The 19,523-nt window shown below is 39.4% G+C and overlaps 1 protein-coding gene and 1 pseudogene across 1 annotated transcript in view; one reads left to right on the plus strand and one right to left on the minus strand.

Annotated features, from left to right (window-relative positions):
- The first annotated feature begins 940 nt into the window (after positions 1-940).
- Positions 941-19,523, plus strand: part of LOC129406054 (olfactory receptor 1440-like) — a 34,335-nt gene continuing 15,752 nt past the window's right edge. The window contains exons 1-2 of the mRNA XM_055143801.1: positions 941-1,141; positions 10,497-11,426. Coding sequence (XP_054999776.1) covers positions 941-1,141; positions 10,497-11,426 — 1,131 coding nt within the window. The remainder of the gene's footprint in view (positions 1,142-10,496; positions 11,427-19,523) is intronic.
- Positions 15,616-15,712, minus strand: LOC129406153 (small nucleolar RNA U3; annotated as a pseudogene).

A 19,523-nucleotide genomic window follows, 5' to 3' on the forward strand; every position in this document is an offset into this window, starting at 1 on the left:
CCTCCCTTCTCAAAGATTTGATGATCAATAGCTAAGGCAATCTGCCCTACTTCTAAGAACTGTGTCCAAATATAACTGTAAATGATCTGAATAAGAACTCTGGATAAGAACTGTGAGCTGAAAAATAGGTAAAGGATCAAACAAAACAACCTCTTAGTATCTCTATTGCAAACCATAATACCCAAAGAGATAGAAAGTGAGACAGAGAGAGAAAGAGAGAGAGAGAGAGAAGGAAAGTGCCACTTTAGAGACAACCTGGAGTAGGGGATGGGAGAAACACTGGGGACATTGGTGGTGGAAAATATACACTGGTGGACGGATGGAGGTTGGACCATTGTATGACCAATACTTGACCAGAAAATCCTTCAAAACTGCATATCTCACAGTGATTCATTGAGAAAAAAAAGAACTATGGCCGTTATCTACTCATTTGAAACTTTACATGAATTTAAGTAGCACTCCTTTATAGAAGCAGATTTTATTCATTTATTTTTAAGTTATTTGAAATAGTACCATATTTATGTTTATAGTAATGTCACCCATGCAAATAGCAGAGTGTGACACACTCTAACGTAGGGGTAGTTGTGTTTATCCTGTGTTCGTGGTTTACTCCTGGCTCTGTGCTCAGGAATCATTCTTGGCAGTACTCAAGGCACATTATATGGTGCAGGGATTGAATGTGAGGAGGGTGTCTGCAAGTCTCGTGCTTAATTCCCTGTACTATCTCTCTGGCTCCTGAGCAGTTTTTTAATCTGAGAAGCACGTTAGACTCAAGGGTGAGTGTGAATACAATAATTCATATGTAAAGGTGTTATGCAGTTCTCTGGGTAGAGTTTACAAAAGGACTTAAGAAAAACCAATAGCATCCCAACTCTCCGTGCCCACCCACTCTACGCACAGCCCCGGGATCTGATCTCAATCCAGCATCGAGGAGGCAGGAATGCCGCCCCCAGCAGCCACCGACTGTGTGCTGTCTACTTCCTCATTCAGGTACGCCTGCTCCCCTCACTGCGCATCCCAGTCCTCCCTGCCCACGGGCTCCGCATGCGGACCCCAGGACCCAATCTCAACCCAGTGGCCAGTGGCCAGAAGGGGCGTGGTCTCTGTGGTAGTGGGCATTGTCTCTGCTGCAGGGGGCATGGTCTCGGGGGGGCGCCTCAGTTATTTTCCCCTGTTTTAGTATACTTCACAGACGTCTTAATCCCATTACCTAACTTTGTGGAGATCTCCCCAGTTACCTCAAAAACAAAAGGCAAATAAGCCACTAGACAACTCCAATTGAAGCAAAATATTGAAACCTCACAAAAAGAGAGATTAGCTCTAGTGAACTGGGAGGTCCCACCTCCATACAACCATGAGATCATGAAGAAACAGCGCAAATCCCCACAGCAAGGAGAGGATGAAGAAAAGAGTCCAGAAGCCTCAGCAGAGGCTGCCTACAAATATATCTCCGATAAAGAATTCAGAGAAGAAATTCTGAGATTGTTCATCAAACTTTAAAAAACGGTGGAGCAGTGAGCAAAGAAATAAAGAAAATATGGGAAGAAATGAGAGCAGAAATAGGAAAGCTACATTCAGAAATGTTACAAATAAAAGACACTGTAGAAGAAATAAAAAAACAGTGGGAGCCCTAAACAGTAGAATGGATACAGCTGAAGATAGAATTAGTGAGCTTGAAGATGAGCAGCAGAAAGCCCACAGGCTACAGGAAACATTTGGAAAAGACCTGAAAATAGCTCTAGGGTGAAGCAGAGACCTAGGGGATGATGCCAAGAGGAATAACATAAGAATCATTGGAGCTCCAGAAGGACAGGGAGGCAACCCTAATGAGAAAGCCACAGTTAAAGAAATCATTGCTGAAAAGTTCCCAGTTGGAGAATGCAGATGTTCAGATCCTAGGAGCCCAAAGGGTGCCAGCTAGAAGAGACCCTAATAAAAAGACTCCAAGACATATCATAGTCAGAATGATGGATGCCACAAATAGGGGCACAAAACTGCAAGCAGCACGGTCAAAAAAAATCACATACAAAGGAACACCCTTAGATTCACAGAAGACTTATAAGAGGAAACCCTCCAAGCCTGAAGGCAATGGTGGGATATAGGGCAAAAACTCAATGAAATAAACGCCTCACCACTAATACTTTATCTGGCTAAGCTCTCACTCAAACTCCAAGGAACCATACACAACATCATGGATAAACAACAGCTCAGGAACTTGATAGACTCAAAAGCAAACTTAAAAGAAAGACTAAAGGGGCTCCTGTAAGAAAAGAAAAACCCCCTAATGCACAACAAGCTCAACCATAAAGATGGCACAAAACTCCATGACAATAATCTCTCTCAACATCAATGGTCTAAACGCACCCATCAAGAGACACAGAGTGGCAAAATGGATTCAGAAACTGAACCCAGCATTCGGCTCTATACAAGAAACACATCTGAATGGTCAGAGCAAACACAGACTCAAAGTCAAAGGATGGAAAACAATACTTCAAGCAAACATTTCCCTCAAAAAAAGCCAGAGTGGCCATACTAGTATCAGACAATATAGATTTCAGGTTGAAAATGATTAAAAGGGACAGAAACAGTCATTTCGTACTAATCAAGGGATACATACAGCAGGAAGAACTCACATCCATAAACGTATATGCACCTAATGAAGGACCAACAAATTACTTAAAACAACTGCTAGCAGATTATAGAGAGGACATTGCTAGCAGCACAATAGTAGTTGGAAACTTCAACACTGCCTTGTCATCTCTGGATAGATCAACAAGATCAAAACTCAGCAAAAAAATCACTGGCCTTGAAGAAAGAAATAGAAATGAGAGGGCTAATAGATCCATACAGGGCTTTGCATCCCCATAAAAAAAACTACACATTCTTTTCCAGTGCACACAGAACATTCTCCAAAATAAATCCTGCGCTGAGTCACAAAGCATACCTCCATAGAATCAGGAAGATAGAAGTTTTATCAACTATCTTCTATTTCCAGGTACCTTTTGATTTCTTCCTTGATTTCCTGCCTGACTCACTCATTGTTCAACATCGATGTTTAATTTGTTTAATTTCCACGTGTATGGTTTGGTCCTCTGCGTTTGTGCATGATTAACTTCTATCTTCAGCGGATCATGGTCAGAGAAGATAGTTGATAAAATTTCTATCTTCCTGATTCTATGGAGGTATGCTTTGGGACCCAGCGCACGACCAAGTGGGATTCATTCTCGGAATGCAAGGATGGTTCAAAATTTGGAAGTCAAAAAACATAATCCACCATATCAACAAAAGAAAAGATAAAAACCATATGATCATATCAATAGATGCAGAGAAAACATTTGACAAGATCCAGCACCTATTAACGATGAAAACGCTCATCAAAATGGGAATAGAAAGGAACTTCCTCAATATAGTCCAAACCATCTACCACAAGCCCATATCAAGCATTATCCTCAATAGGGAAAAGCTAACGGCCTTCCCTCTAAGATAAGGGACAAGGCAAGGATGCCCACTCTCATGACTTCTGTTCAATACAATACTGGAAATACTTGCAGTAGCGATTAGGCAAGAAAAAGATAATAGGGGCATCCAGATAGGAAAGGAAGAAATCAGGTCTCACTAATCACAGATGTTATGATATTAAATTTACAGAACCCCAAAGCCTCTACCAAGAAACTTCTCAAAACAATTAACTCGTATAGTAAACTCACAGGTTATAAAATCAATACCCAAAAGTCCATGGCTTTCCTATATGCAAATCATGAGAGAGAAGAAAGAGAAATGAAAAAATGCAGCCCCGTTCACAGCCATGCCTCAGAAAATCAAGTACCTCGGAATCAACTTAACTAAGGAGGTGAAGGACCTATACAGAGAAAATTTCAAAACATTACTTCACGAAATAAAAGAGGACACAAGGAAATGGAAGCACATACTCTGTTTATGGATTGGAAGAATTAACATTGTCAAAATGGCCATACTTCCCAAGCATTATACAGATTCAATGCAATCCCTATAAGGATACCCATGACATTCTGCAAGGAAGTGCACCAAAACTCCTAAAATTCATATGAAACAACACATCCCTACGAATAGCTAAAGCAATTATTGGGAAAAGGAAGATGGGAGGAATCAACTTCCCCAACCTCAAACTCTACTACAAAGCGGTAATAATTAAAACTGCATGATACTGGAACAAAGGCAGAGCAGTAGACCAATGGAACAGGGTAAAATATCCTTACACACAACCTCAAATATATGATCATCTAATCTTTAATAAGGGAGTAAGAAATGTGAATTAGAGCAAGGAAAGCCTCTATAACAAATGGTGCTGGCAAGACTAGACAGCTACCGGCAAAAAATTGGGCTCAGACTTATACCTAACACTGTGCACAAAAGTCAGATAAAAATGGATTAAAGACCTGAACTTTAGACCAGAATCCATAAGGTACATTGAAGACAAAGTCAGAAAAACCTTCCACGACATTGAACGTACAGGTATCTTCAAAGAGGACTAGCCACTGACCAGGCAAGTGGAAACAGAGATATTCAAATGGGACAATCTTAAACTGAGATGATTCTGTACCTCAAAAGATACAGCGACCAGAATACAAAGACAATCTACAGAATGGGAAAGGATATTCAACCAATACCCATCTGATAAGGGGTTGATATCAAAGTTTTGCAGGGCACTGGTTGAACTCCACAAGAGGAAAACATCAAATCCCATCGGAAAATGGGGTGATGAAATGAATTTAAATTCTGTCAAACAAGTAAACTTATTGGCTAAAAGGCACATGGAGAAACATTCTTCATCACTAATCATAGGGAGATGCAGGTCAAAACAACAATGAGATACCATCTCACACCACAGAGACTGACCCACATCCAAAGAACAAAAGCAACTGGTGTTGGCATGAATGTGGGGAGTAAGAGACTCTCCTTTTTTGATGGTGGGAATGCTGACTCGTTCAGCCACCCCTAGAAAACAGTATGGATTCTTCTCAAAAATTTAGAAATTGAGCTCGAATTTGACCTAAATAAAAATAAAATACCACTTAGTAAAGTGGTATTACTAAATACCACTTCTGGAAATATATACCGGAGATGCAAAAAAAGTATAGTAAGAGTGACATCTGCACCCATACATTCATTGCAGAACTGTTCACAATAGCCAGAATCAGGAAAAAAACCGAATGCCCGAGAATAGATGACTGGCTAAAGATACTTTGGTACATCTACACAATGGAATACTATGTAGCTGTTAGAAAAGATGAAGTCATGAAATTTGCATGTAGGTGGATCAACATGAAAAGTATAACTCTAAGTGAAATGAGTCAGAAAGAGAGGACAGTCATAGAAAGATTGCACTTATTTGTGGAATATAAAGTAACAGAATGGGAGACTAACACCCAAGAATAGTAGAGATATGTACCAAGAGGAGTACTCCACAGCTTGGAAGCTGACCTCACATGCTAGGTGAAGAAGCAGCTCTGATAGAGTAGGGATCACCAAGCAAAGGATGCTAGGCGGGCCCACTAGCGTTGGAAGGTAAAGGCTGAAAATAGACTATAGATTGAACATGATGCCTACTTAATACCTCTGTAGCAAACCACAACACCCAAAAAGAGAGAGCGAGCAAATGGGAATGCCCTGGCACAGAGGCAGGGTGGGGTTAAGGGGAAAGGGTGGGGGTGGGAGGGATGCTGGTACTATTGGTGGTGGAAAATGGGCACTGTGGAGGGATGGGCACTCGATCATTGTATGACTGAAACGTAAGTATGAAAACCTGTAAAGTCTGTAACTTTGTCTCATGGTGATTCACTAATAAAAAAAAGAAAAACCAATAGCACAGGTCAATAATCACTATCCAATGGACTATAACTTGTATGTCTGATTTGAATGGAGAAAATCTAAATGTTCAAGGAAGTCAAAAGGGGTGCTTTCAATTTTTTTCTTAGTAACATATTTTCAATTAGCAATATAAAAAATTTAAAAATATGTTACTAAGAAAAATTTTGGAAAATCAATTTTAAAATTTGAACTGGAGCCACAGCACAGGGCGTAGTGTGTTTGCCTTGCATAAGGCCGACCCAGGTTCGATTCCTCTGTCCCTCTTGGAGAGCCTGGCAAGCAACCGAGAGTATCCCACCCACACCACAGAGCTTTCCAAGCTACCCGTGGCATACGATATGCCAAAAACAGTAACAACAAGTCTCACAATGGAGATGTTACTGGTGCTCACTTAAGCAAAAAGCACGAATAGCTGGACGACAATGTTAACAGTGCTAACATTGATTTACTATTTTGTGAAATACCAGTTTACGGTTATACATCTATATTTGTGTAGGTGTCACCATAACCCAATTAAAGAAACAGAGTGGGGCACGGAGCAATTGTACAGCCCGTATGGTGTTATCTTTGCATGTGGCCAAACTGACTGCCCTCCCAGTGCTACATTAGGTCCCCCAAGTCCCTCCAATAGTGATCCCTGAGCACAGAGTCAGGAATAAACCCTGATAACCCCGGGGTTTCCACCAAAATCAGAGAGAGTGATTATTCCTAATACAAGAGAGAAAAGCAAAGATAGTAAGGGAACATCAAGTGCTCAAAGTCGTCAAAACTGATGAATTTGTCTAAAGAACTGAGCTCTCATGGCAGGAGGGGTACTTAGAACTCTGGGGAGGGAATGGACTCTCCAGGTATGATGTTTTCAGGAAAAGTCTAAGTAACAATTTTATAAATGAAAGTACCGAAATAAAATAATTTAGATTATTTCATTCTTAAATAAAATGTGAGGATTTTATTCATAATTTACTAAAATGTAATTTTTTATTTTATTTTAAGATCATCTACATTTAGTTCTTAACTTTTAAAATAATATATCAATGTGGTAATTGTATATAGTAAAATCTTAAAGCCAAAGAACTGTTTCAAATAAGATGGTGGAAGACTACAATCCTCTACTGAAGAAAAACACTTCACAGTTGAAGGTTCATACCAGATTTTCCCCAGAGGTTCTTTGATGATTATTAATATGTTTTGGTGATATAAATTTATTTCACCATTTAAAAGGTCGACAGAGGAGCTGAAGAGATAGGTCTGGGTCAAGCAATTGCCTTGCATGTTGCTGATCTGCATTTGATTCCGGACACCCCAGATAATCCCCTAAACACCACCCAGGAGAGATCTCTGAATACAGAGCCTGACATGAGCACTGAGGATTGCCGGAGGTGATCTCCAAACAAACAAAAATTTTGCAAATGTTCTTTATAACAGACCATTATTTCTTTGAGGGTGAAAGGAATTTTGATATGATGAAGTCTCAAAAGATTAATGTCATGTAGGAATATCTTGGTTAGACCAATTATTAGACTTCATCTGCCTCTGTACCCAGGAGAGGTCATTGAAAGCTTGCAATGTTAATTGATCTGCTTTGTTGTAGTTGTCCTCCCATTTTTTCTTAGATTTGATGGAGCAGGTTCAGGAACATTTAAGGCTTCTTTTTTCCACATTAAGATCATTTCTGGAATTTCAGTGAGTCAAACATCATTAGCAAAAGATTGTTGACTCCCCTCAAGTTAACTCCCTAAGTCTCTTAGAACATTGATAAGGATCCCCTCAAAGCAGGAAGACAAACATCTATTGGCTCTTTCTGAATCCTGGGTACACTACAAATAAAAGAACCTGCATCACTGGAAAGTAGAAATTTGAAGAATCCTTAGGTGAGTTATTAGATACTGCTCTGAAGAATATCAAAAACCTATGATGTAGAAAGAAATCAAAATGTGTACAAACATCTCAGTATCATTGTCCTTAAATTTTAAAGTTTGAGGAGTCCTTTCCATACCTCCTTTAGCATGTAAATGTAAGGCAAAATCTGTTGAAGGACAGTGTCATAACATAAAGTGGATCTGCACTGCCTCTTACTCGTCTGTTTAAGAAAAAAGAACTAAGACTCAATGAGCTGTGAATTATTTTAGAGTTCTGTACTACATTATCAGTTCTATTCTTTAGTGGCCTCAGAAGATTCTCTGGGTGCCATCCAGAATTGATTAGATCTGTTTGTCATCTGTTACTATTGTAGGCTCTAAAATAAGAAAAAAAATCAGTCAAGAATAAATGGACCAATTGCTTTTATGAGAATAATCTTTTCTGTACTGAAGTGTTCAATAGAGCTCTTCAGACTTTGCTTCAAAACCTACAAAATTTTCCCACTTCAGACAATTAAATATTAGAAAGTATTAATGATCTTTCCTTAAAAACAAGCACAACTTTTAATGTTTACTTTCCATATTTTTGTTCTTCTCACCCTCCCGCTCTCCCCACCATTCCCCCTCTCCTCACCCCTCCTTCTCACCCCTCCTCATCAACCTCCTCCTTCTCCTCCTGCTCCTTTTGTACTTCTCCTCCTCTTTTTCCTCTTCCTTTCCTTCTCCTTCTCCTGCTCCTCTTCCTTCTTCTTTTTCTCCTTCGCCTGCTCCTTCTTTTCTCCTTCTCCTTCTCCTCCTCCTCCTCCTCCTCCTCGTTCTCCTCCTCCTCCTTCTCCTCCTTCTTCTTCTTTTTCTCTTTCTTCTTCTTTTTCTTCTTCTTCTTCTTCTTCTTCTTCCTCTTCTTTTTCTTCTTCTTCTTTTTCTTCTTCTTCTTCTTCTTTTTCTTCTTCTTCTTCTTCTTCTTCTTCTTCTTCTTCTTCTTCTTCTTCTTCTTCTTCTTCTTCTTCTTCTTCTTCTTCCTCTGCTACTGCTGCTTCTGCTTCTTCTTCTTCTTCCGCTTCCTCTTCCTCGTCTTCCTCTTCTTCTTCCTCTTCCTCTTCCTTGTCTTCCTCTTCTCTTCCTCTTCTTCTTCCTCTTCTTCTTTTTCTTCTTTCTTATACTTCTTCTTCTTCTTCCTCTTCCTCTTCCTCATTTTCCTCTTCGCTTCCTCTTCCTCTTCTTCTTTTTCTTCTTTCTTCTGCTTCTTCTTCTTCCTCTTCCTCTTCCTCGTCTTCCTCTTCTTCTTCCTCTTCCTCTTTCTCATATTCCTCTTCTCTTCCTCTCCTTCTTCCTCTTCTTCTTTTTCTTCTTTCTTCTACTTCTTCTTCTTCTTCCTCCTCCTCCTCCTCCTCCTCCTCCTCGTCCTTCTCCACCTCCACTGCCGCCTCCTCCTCCTCCTCCTCTTTCTGCAGGGTCCGGTGAAATGAGTATGGAGAGATGAATATGTTATGTCAATAATTATGTGAGGGAAAAATGAAGGGTGAATCAACAGCACCTGTATCTGAAACAAAAGAAAATTTAGGCATGTTAGAAAAAGAAAGGTGAACGAAATATATGATGAACTAAAAGTAAAGGTGAGCTAAAAATATGTAAAATCAAAATTTCTTAATGAGAAGTCATGAATCTGGCATTATTTGGAGAACAATCACGATCATTAGACTTACTCAAATTAGGAACAGTGTCATTGGTTCCAAATAGTTCTTTGCATATGGTTCTTTGATCGGTTTTGCAGTTTTGTTCAGTTCAATTGCTGTTATTATTTATATTCTACATATAAGCAATATGCATTGTCCTTCAGTATAATTATATCCTTTCAATTCATGACTCATTCCTCAGGGTAATCAACTCAAGATCCATCCATTTGTTTCAAAATGTATTTTATCTTTTCTAATGATAAAACATTCCAAAAATAATATGTACCAGCTTCTAGATGTGACCATCTGTTGACGGACATTTATGTTGGCAGTTGCAAATAATGTGCTTATTAGCATATGTATTTAATAAATGTTTTCTTACATGCTGAATAAGTGCCTGAGTGTAGTACTATGAAAACATATAGAATCTCCATTTCAATATTTTTAACTCCATGATATTTACCAGTGTTGTACTAACTGATATCACGCTGAACACTTTACATTAACCACAACTGTGCACCAGAATTCACTTCTCTCCACTTCTTCACCAAGACTGATTTCAATATTTGCCTTATGTGATTCTCACAGATGTGAAATCACCTGGAGTTAACTATTTGGTTTTCACTTCCTAATAAGGGATATACAATATTCTTTTCATGTGTCTGTGGAGCAGTGTCTAAGTTTTATGCCAAATTTGATTTGGTAGTTTTGTTGTTGGTGTTGCTCATTTGTAAATGTGTGATAAATTTATACATTCCCAAAACATCTAAAACATTGGAGAGTATCCATAAAATGTACAGATTGACAAAATATTAGATACAAGAATATAAGTATAAGACTAAACTTAGAGTTAGCTACCTAGCTAGAGAAATAAAGAGCATTCCGTTTTGGTTTTTCTTTGTTGGGTGATGGAGTGAAGTATTTGCTCACACGTGGCAGGACCAGAAGTTACTCCTGGCTCTGTGCTCAAGGATCACCCCTAAGGAAAACATGTGATTTCAAGGATTTGTCCGATGTTGGTCATGTTCAAAGCAAGTGTCTTTCCTGCAATCTCTCTCTCTAGCCCTCCTTTTGGTGTTTTGAGTCTGAATATTTTCTTTCATCTTTTCCTCAACAGATGTCTGAAAGCATCTCTAAGGAAGGATATAGAAACCACACCTCCGTGGCCATGTTTGTCCTCTTGGGACTCACAAGTGAAAAAGATCTACAGCTCATTCTCTTTCCTGTCTTCCTAGTGATCTACCTGGTGACCCTAATTTCAAACCTGGGTCTGATCATTCTAATCAGAATGGACTCTCACCTGCACACACCTATGTACTTTTTTCTCAGTTGCCTGTCATTCATAGATATCTGCTATTCGACTTCCATTAGCCCAAGGATGCTTTCAGATTTATTTAAGGATAGAAAGACGATTTCCTTTGTTTCATGTGCTACTCAGTATTCTGTGTTTGCTTGGATGGGTATTTCTGAGTGCTGCATCTTAGCCATCATGGCCTATGACAGATATGTGGCCATTGGTAACCCTCTGCAGTACTCAGCCATTATGAACCCTAACCTCTGTTGCAAAATGGTTACTGCAGCCCTTGGAAGTGGTTTTATTGGTAGTTTAGTTGAAACTGTGCCTTGCATCAATCTTTATTACTGTGGTCCAAATGTCATTCGACATTTCTTCTGTGAATTACCCCAGATTGTTTCCTTGGCTTGCTCCAATACCTTTGTTTGCCAAATCATTATTTTTCTGGTAGCTCTGTTGTTTGCGTTTGGTTCTATGCTCTTTATCCTTTTATCCTATGCTTTTATTGTAGCTTCCATCCTGAAAATATCCTCTGCTAAAGGCAGTCTCAAGGCCTTCAATACCTGTGCCTCCCACCTGGCTGTTGTCACCCTCTTCTATGGCACATGCCTCTCTGTGTACATGAGTCCTAATTCTAATCATTCCAAGAATCGGGACAAGGTTCTGTCAGTGTTCTATGTTAATGTTATTCCCATGTTGAATCCTCTTATCTATAGTCTGAGGAACAAGGAGATCAAAGAGGCTCTTAAAAAGGTGATGAAGAGGGCAAGATTTTTATCTCAATAGAGTAATACCTAGTAGGGGGTTTTAAGACATATAATAAAGGTAATGTAAGAATTTATAAGTGATATATTGTCAGTTATAATAACAGTCATGTACAGATAATAATGAATAATCTGTTTTCTTCCTCCTTATGTCATCATTCTTAGTTGTGAGATAATGTCACCATAGTTGAAATTGGAATTAGAAGTTTGTTTCTAGGAGCCCACCCAGGTTGATAGTACATTTTCTAGGGTACACTCTGGCATGCAGTAACCCAGGTTTGATACCCGGCACCACCTATGATCCCCTGAGCACCACTATGAATGATTCCTGAGCACAGAACTAGGAGTAAGCTCTAAGCAACTGGGTGTGGTGAATAACTCAAATAAACAGAAATAAAGGCTTGTTTTCATGATCTAACCCAACATCAAGGCCTAAGCAATGAGAATAGAAATCCTTGTAGATATATGTAAAGAAATTAGAAGCTCAAGATGCCACACAGATTGTTGTTTTCATCACTGTTTCTCTTTATTTGCTTATATATTAATTAAGGATTTATATGTCTATAAAAATAGAACAGAAATAAAGCATATGAAATTATTTTTAGACATTAAATGAATGCTTAATACATTTATACTGCAACAGAGACAGTGAATGTATGTGCGTATCTGGTAAAGATGAAAGAGAGAGTGAGAAAAATTATATCAGGCAATTTTTTAGAAATACACTACATTTAGCAATTACATGTTTCCTTCCTTTATTAACTTATGCTTATATTGAAAGACATTACAATGATTTGTAAACATTTTTTATATCTTGACTTCACAATCACTAAGTGTAGCTTTAATAAGTACTCTTATGTATGTGGGACTTAAAGATACATCAGCATGGTGCAACAAAAAGAACAAAGGTAACACAATGGAAGTACTGAGCAACACAACGAAGATGAAGGCTTTGGAAGTTGAAAGCAGCAAACTTGGGGTTTTGCAGAAGAGATGTAGGTGCACGGGGCTAAGTGTTGTGTTGACACGTGTGCATGGAAATCATGCACCTTTAATAAAATTATTGTAAATCATAAAACATCAACAAAGGTAGATATAAAAAATATATACGTTTCTAAGTATTCTTATAATTGGGCTCTCTAATGTAACAAATTTCTAATTTCTGTATCACTTTTCTGGTTTTATCTATGTCAAAAAATATCATTTCCTTCCCAAGATTACACAAATACATATGCATGCAATGTTCTAATGCTTTTTTATGACAGCAGGGCTGGTATCACACACCGTTTATGAGAGAAATTATAACCTATAATTTAAAATATTCAATTTGCCAAATATTAAATCCCTACCAATGTTCCAGTTTTTTATTAATGAATCACCATGAGGGTACAGATACAGATTTACATATTCTCATGCTTGTGTTTCTGTGATGCACAGCTTGAGTACCCATCCCTCCACCAGTGCCCGTTCTCCACTGATGACCCGATCATCCCTCCAACCTTCCCAGTCCGTCCCCTGCCCCACCCGCCTCTGTTCTCTCTCTCTTTTTGGGTGTTGTGTTTATCAATGGAAGAATTGGGTGACCATCCTGTTCGGTCTATACTCTGTTTTGAGCACTCTCTCCCATCCAGAGCTGGTCCTCCCACTACATTTTCCTTGGTGTTCCCTACTCTATCTAAACTGTCTTTTCCCCCAGCATGTGAGGCCATTTTCCAAGCCATGGAGCAAATCTGGTACCTATTTCTGCTGTTCTTGGGTGTTAGTCTCCCATTCTGTTGTGTGCTTCAAGGAGTAAAGGAACAAACATGAGAACCTCTCAGTATCTTTGCTGTGGACTATAGTGCCCAGAAGGAAAGGGAGTGGGGAGGGAGAGAAAGAAAGTGCCTGGCATAGAGCCATAGAGGTAGGGGTGGCGGGGGGAAGGTGGCAGGACGGACACAGGGGTCTTTGTAGTGGTAAATGGACAACTGGTGGAGGGAGGGATGTTGTATCACTGTATGACTGATACCTGATCCAATACAGCTTTGTAACTCTGTATCTACTGTGGCTCAATTAAAAAGATAATTTTTAAATGTCATAATGTGAGGAATACTATGAAAGCTAAGGTGTTTACAAGACCAATTAGATACCCTTGCATATATGATTCTCCAGAGTCCTGCCAGGAATGATCCCTGAGCAGAGTCAGGAGTAAGCCCTGAGAACTAACTGGTATACCATTGCCCCAAAACAACTATTACCAGTTTTATGAGTAATGAAGATGCTCTTAACCCTTTTGAAGCCTACACTTTGACCCAATTTGCAATGCTTAAAAGCCATTGCAAAGATTATTTTTCTATCGAATTAATAAAACATTTTATTTTTATGAGCAATGGTGGTAAATCATTAAAGTAGACTAGTAATAATGAAATTATACCACATAGTGAGCATTTAGAATGTACCAGACATTACTTGAATGATTATATATATGTATACATATATATACAAACTCATTTCATTCATTTCAAGGAACCTCTTGCATAATTAATATTATTCTTATTATGTTTAGAATAATATTTTTCTCTTTTTAAATTTTTTCATTTTTTCGAATCACTGTGAGATATAGTGACAAGCTTTCACGTCTGAGTTACAATCACACAATATTCAAATACCCATCCCTCCACAAGTGCACATTCCCCACCACCAAAATCCCGGGTATAGCCCCATTTCTCACCCCCCCCGCCTCTATGGAAGATAATATGCCACATACTCTCTATCTACTTTGGGCATTATGGTTTAAAATTCAGATACGGAGTGATTATCAGTCTTGTTCCTTTATCTACTTTTAGCATACATCCCCATCCCTACTGATTTCTCCAACCATCATTTTCTTAGTGAACTCTTCTCTATTCCAGCTGCCTTCTCCCCACCCCACCCACTCATGAGGCAGGAGCAATCTTCTTTGGCCCTTGTATCTACTGTCCTTGGGTGTCAGTCTTGTGTTATGTTATTTTATACTCCACAAATGAGTGCAGTCCTTCTATATCTGCCCCTCTCTTTCTGACTCACTTCACTTAGCATGATAAAATCCATGTCTATCCACTTATAATCAAATTTCATGGCTTCATCTCTCCTGACAGCTGTATAGTATTCCATTGTGTAAATGTACCAAACTTAGAATAATATTATATAAGATTAAAAGATATATACAAACCATGTATCTGATAAGGGGTAAGATTAATATTCAAAAAAGCCAAAAGACTCTACAACTTAATATAATAAAATTATCTAATTAAAAACTTGGCATCCATCCTGAATACACAGTTTTCCAAAGAAGACAATGGCCAGCAGAACATTTAAAGGTAGTCGCTGTCACTAATCATCAGGGAATTGTAAATCAAAACTATAGTGAGATATCAATAAACTTCCCTTAGGATTTGGTAATCTCTTATTACCAAAACTACAAGGCCTATCAAATGGTAAGATGTATATAATGAGAAGCTTTGTGCATGAACTTGGGAATGTAAGTTGCTACAAGCACAGAGCAAAATAGTAAAGAGATCCTCTGAAAGTTCAAGGTACAGATTTTAGGAGACATAATTTAAATTATAAAAGAAAAGCTTAAGGGGCTGAAGAGATAGCTCAGCAGGTAGAGATTTGCCTTGCGCATGGCTGACCCCGGTTCGATTCCCAGCATCCCATATGGTCCCTTGAGCACCGCCAGGAGTAATTCCTGAGTGCATGAGCCAGGTGTAACCCCTGTGCATCATCGGGTGTGGCTCAAAAAGCAAAAAAAGAAGAGCTCAAGTTTGATCCCTAGCACTGTATGGTCCCTAAACACCATGTATGGCCTTCGTGGCCTCGGACAATCTCCAGGATGACTCTGGTATCTTCCAACTCCACCAGCTGAGAACTGAGTTACAGATCCACACCAGTGAGCACAGGACATAGGAATGACTGAGATTCTCTGACTACTGATTAGGGTGACACCTCTAAATTAAAACTTACTGCCTATATTCTACCAAGTTCTGCCTATATTCTACTAAATTCATTTGTATATATCCAAAGGCATGAAAAATCACTGATCTAAGTATCCCCGTCCCTTTGTGTACTATTGGTAAACGTTATCCAAACATTAGCCCATCCTCCCTTGGCAAGTTAAGTGTCAAAATGATAGATAAATGATAGAATCATTGTAGGTATATACTTATATATGTGTATATAGAATCGCCACACTATACGATCAGAGAAACTTCTCTAGTAACATACTATAGAAATGATCCCTGAAAGTATTGACACATCATCATAAAGGGAAATATATATATATGTACATATATATTTTTATATATATGCCTGTTGGAGAGCCCAGCAAGCTATCGAGAGTATATGCCCACACAGAAGAACCTGGCAAGATCCCCATGGTGTATTTGATATGCCAAATACAGTAACAATAACAGGTCTCATTTCCCTGACCCTGAAAAGAGCCTCTAATGGTTGGGAAACACGAGTAAGGAGAGGCTACTAAAAATCTCAGGGCTGGGATGAATTGAGCTGGCGCCTGCTCAAGTAAATTGATGAACAACGGGATGACAGTGAAAGTGACAGTGATATAGTATATAGAATCACATTGTATAAATAGATGGCTAAACTATAATATGGACTGATATTGTAACTGTGTAATAAAATTATATTATTAAATATAGGGGTTCACATTTATATGAATATTTTTCAGATAAAATGAAAATACTGAGCTACTGGCAAGCAGAACGATGTGCTAAGTGAAATCAATCAGTGAAAGAGTATTTCAGGAGCACCCTGGGCTTCCCTCCCCTCCGGACTGCCGACCCCAAGCGCCGCCGCCATTCTATCTTCCAGCAAAGGTCTGTGATGCTCCATCGACCCGCCCTTCCGGACCCAGCCTGCTCCACGGCCCTGAGCACCCCGGCTTCCCTACCCTCTGGACTGCCGGCCAAGTGGCCAACACGCCACCCCCAGCCCGTTGACCACTGTGGGGTTGTGGGAAAGGGGCGTGGCCTACTCGTCAGGGGCGTGGCCTAAGGAAAGTGGGCGTGGCCTCATTACCGGCCAGCCACATCCTATCCAAGACTAACATCCTAGCTATTTGCAAGCAGTAGGACAATAAAACACAAGACTTCACATAAGGATTGAAGGAAACATCTCAGTAGATCAGGTTCTACAACCAGCAAGTAAAAAGGCAACCACTATTAACTGAGCCTATCCACAATCCCTTTTCACAACAAAAGGAAACAGGGATACTCATCTTCAAGGGCCCTCTTTCATACCACCACAACAACATGAAGAAACAGTGAAAATCCCCATTGCAACCAGAGGACGATCAAAGGAGTCCGGAAACCTCAATGGGCGTTTCCTACAAACTTGACCTCTCTGAGAAAGAATTCAGAGTTGAAATCCTCAACATGTTCAATGAACTCAATGCAAAGATGGACAACTTCAAGGAAGACCTGGCAGAAACAATACAACAGACAGCCGACAAAATACGGGAAGAAATGAGAGCAGAAATAAAAAAAAAAAAACCTTCAAAAAGAAATGAAGGATTCGGTACATGAAATCAAAAACTCTCTGGCTGCCCTCAACAATACGATGACTGCAGCCGAAGACAGAATCAGTATGCTTGAAGATGAGCTGCAAGAGGCCTACAGGCAACAACAAACCATGCCAAGAGACCTCAAAATATCTCTAGCCAGAATCAGAGTCCTAGGGGATGATTTCAAGAGGAACAACATTAGAATCATTGCACTACCAGAACCACAGGGAACCAACCCCAACGAAAAAGACACAGTCAAAAAAATCATTGCAGAAAACTTCCCACAGTTGGACAATGTGGGCATCCAGATTCAAGGCGCCCGAAGAGTGCCAGCTAAAAGAGATCCTAATAGAAAAACCCCAAGACATATCAAAGTTACAATGATGGACATCATTCAGAGACACAATACTGCAAGCAGCAAGGTCCAAGAAGGAAATTGCATACAAAGGAGCACCCCTTAGACTCACAGCAGATCTATCAGAGGAAACCCTCCAAGCTCGAAGGCAATGGTGGGATACAGTGAAAAAACTCAATGAAATCAAAGCTTCACCAAGAATACTTTATCCGGCTAAACTCTCATTCAAACTAAAAGGAATCATACACTAATTTGGGGATAAATAACAGCTCAGGAACTTCATAGACTCATAACCAAACACAAAAAAAACACTAAAGGGGCTATTGTAAGACAAAAACAACCCCTACAAGCACAACAAACCCTTACACAAAGATGGCACAAAATCCCATAACAATAATCTCCCTTAATGTCAATGGTCTGAATTCACAAATTAAGAGACACAGACTGGCAAAATGGATTCAAAGACTCAACCCAACATTCTGCTGCCTGCAAGAAACACATCTGAATAGCCAGAACAAACACAGACTCAAAGTCAAAGGATGGAAAACAATCCTGCAAGCAAACAACTCCCTCAAGAAAGCTACAGTGGCTTTACTAGTATCGGAAAACATAGACTTCAGGTTGAAAAAGATTAGAAGGGATAGTGAAGGCCACTTTTTATTAGTCACGGGATGTGTACATCAGGAAGAAATCACACTCTTAAATGTCTACGCACCCAATGAGGGACTAGCTAAATACTTACAACAGCTGCTAAGAGACCTTAAGAAGGACAGTATGAGCAACACAATAGTAATTGGAGACTTTACACCGCACTGGCTCCTCTGGACAGATCAAGAAGATTAAAACCCACCAAGGAAATACTGGCTTTGAAGGAAGAAATAGAAGAGAGAGGGCTAATAGATCTATACAGGGCTTTATATCCCCAATAAAAGGAATACACATTTTTTTTCCAGTGCACATGGAACATTTTCCAGAATAGACCATGTGCTGGTCCACACAGCATACCTCAACAGAATTAACAAGATAGACATTGTACCAGCTATCTTTTCAGACCATGATGCACTGACGATAAAACTTAATCATGGACAGATGCAGAAAACCAAATCAAACACCTGGAAATTAAATAGCTCGGTATTGAACAATGAGTGGGTCAGGAAGGAAATCAAGGAAGAAATCAAAAGGTACCTAGAAACAAATGAGAATGAAGACACGAGCTACCAGAACCTGTGGGATGCAGCTAAAGCCGTTTAAGGGGAAAATTTATAGCTCTGCAAGCATATCTCAGGAAGGAAGAAAGGACCCACATAAGTAACTTGACTTCACAGCTCAAGACCTTAGAAAAGGACCAACAAAAGGAGCCAAAACCAGGCAGAAGGAAAGAGATAATAAAACTTAGAGCAGAAATTAACGACATGGAAACCCAAAAGACAATCCGAAAGATCAATGAAACCAAGAGCTGGTTCTTCTTGAAAATAAACAAGATTGATAAACCACTAGCAAGACTCACAAAGAAAGAGAGAGAGAGAGAACCCTTATAAGCCGAATCAGAAATGAAAAGGGGGACATCACAACAGAAACCAATGAAATTCAAAAGATCATCAGAGATTACTTTGAAAAACTCTATGCCACGAAACAAGAGAACCTAGAAGAAATGGATAAATTCCCTGACTCCTATAATCTCCCAAGGCTGAACCAAGAAGACCTGGAGTACCTGAATAGTCCAATTAACATCAAGGAAATTGAAATGGTAATCAAAAGTCTTCCCAAAAACAAAAGCCCAGGTCCAGATGGATTCACTAGTGAGTTCTTCCAAACATTTAAAGAGGACCTTTTGCCAGTCCTTCTCAAGCTTTTCCAGGAAATTGAAGAAACAGAAACCCTCCCAAACAGTTTCTATGAGGCTCATATCTCCCTAATACCAAAAGCAAACAAAGACACCACAAAAAAAGAAAACTACAGGCCAATATCCCTGATGAACACAGATGCGAAGATTCTAAACAAAATATTAGCAAATAAAATTCAACAACTCATCAAAAAGATCATACACCACGACCAAGTGGGATTCATCCCGGGGATGTAAGGATGGTTTAACATCCGGAAATCAATCAACATAATCGATCCAGCATCCGTTTATGATGAAAACACTTGCCAAAAGGGGTATAGAAGGGACCTTCCTCAATATTGTCAAA

The sequence above is a fragment of the Sorex araneus genome, chromosome 6 (genome assembly GCF_027595985.1).
Source record: "Sorex araneus isolate mSorAra2 chromosome 6, mSorAra2.pri, whole genome shotgun sequence".
Classification (NCBI taxonomy): Eukaryota; Metazoa; Chordata; class Mammalia; order Eulipotyphla; family Soricidae; genus Sorex; species Sorex araneus.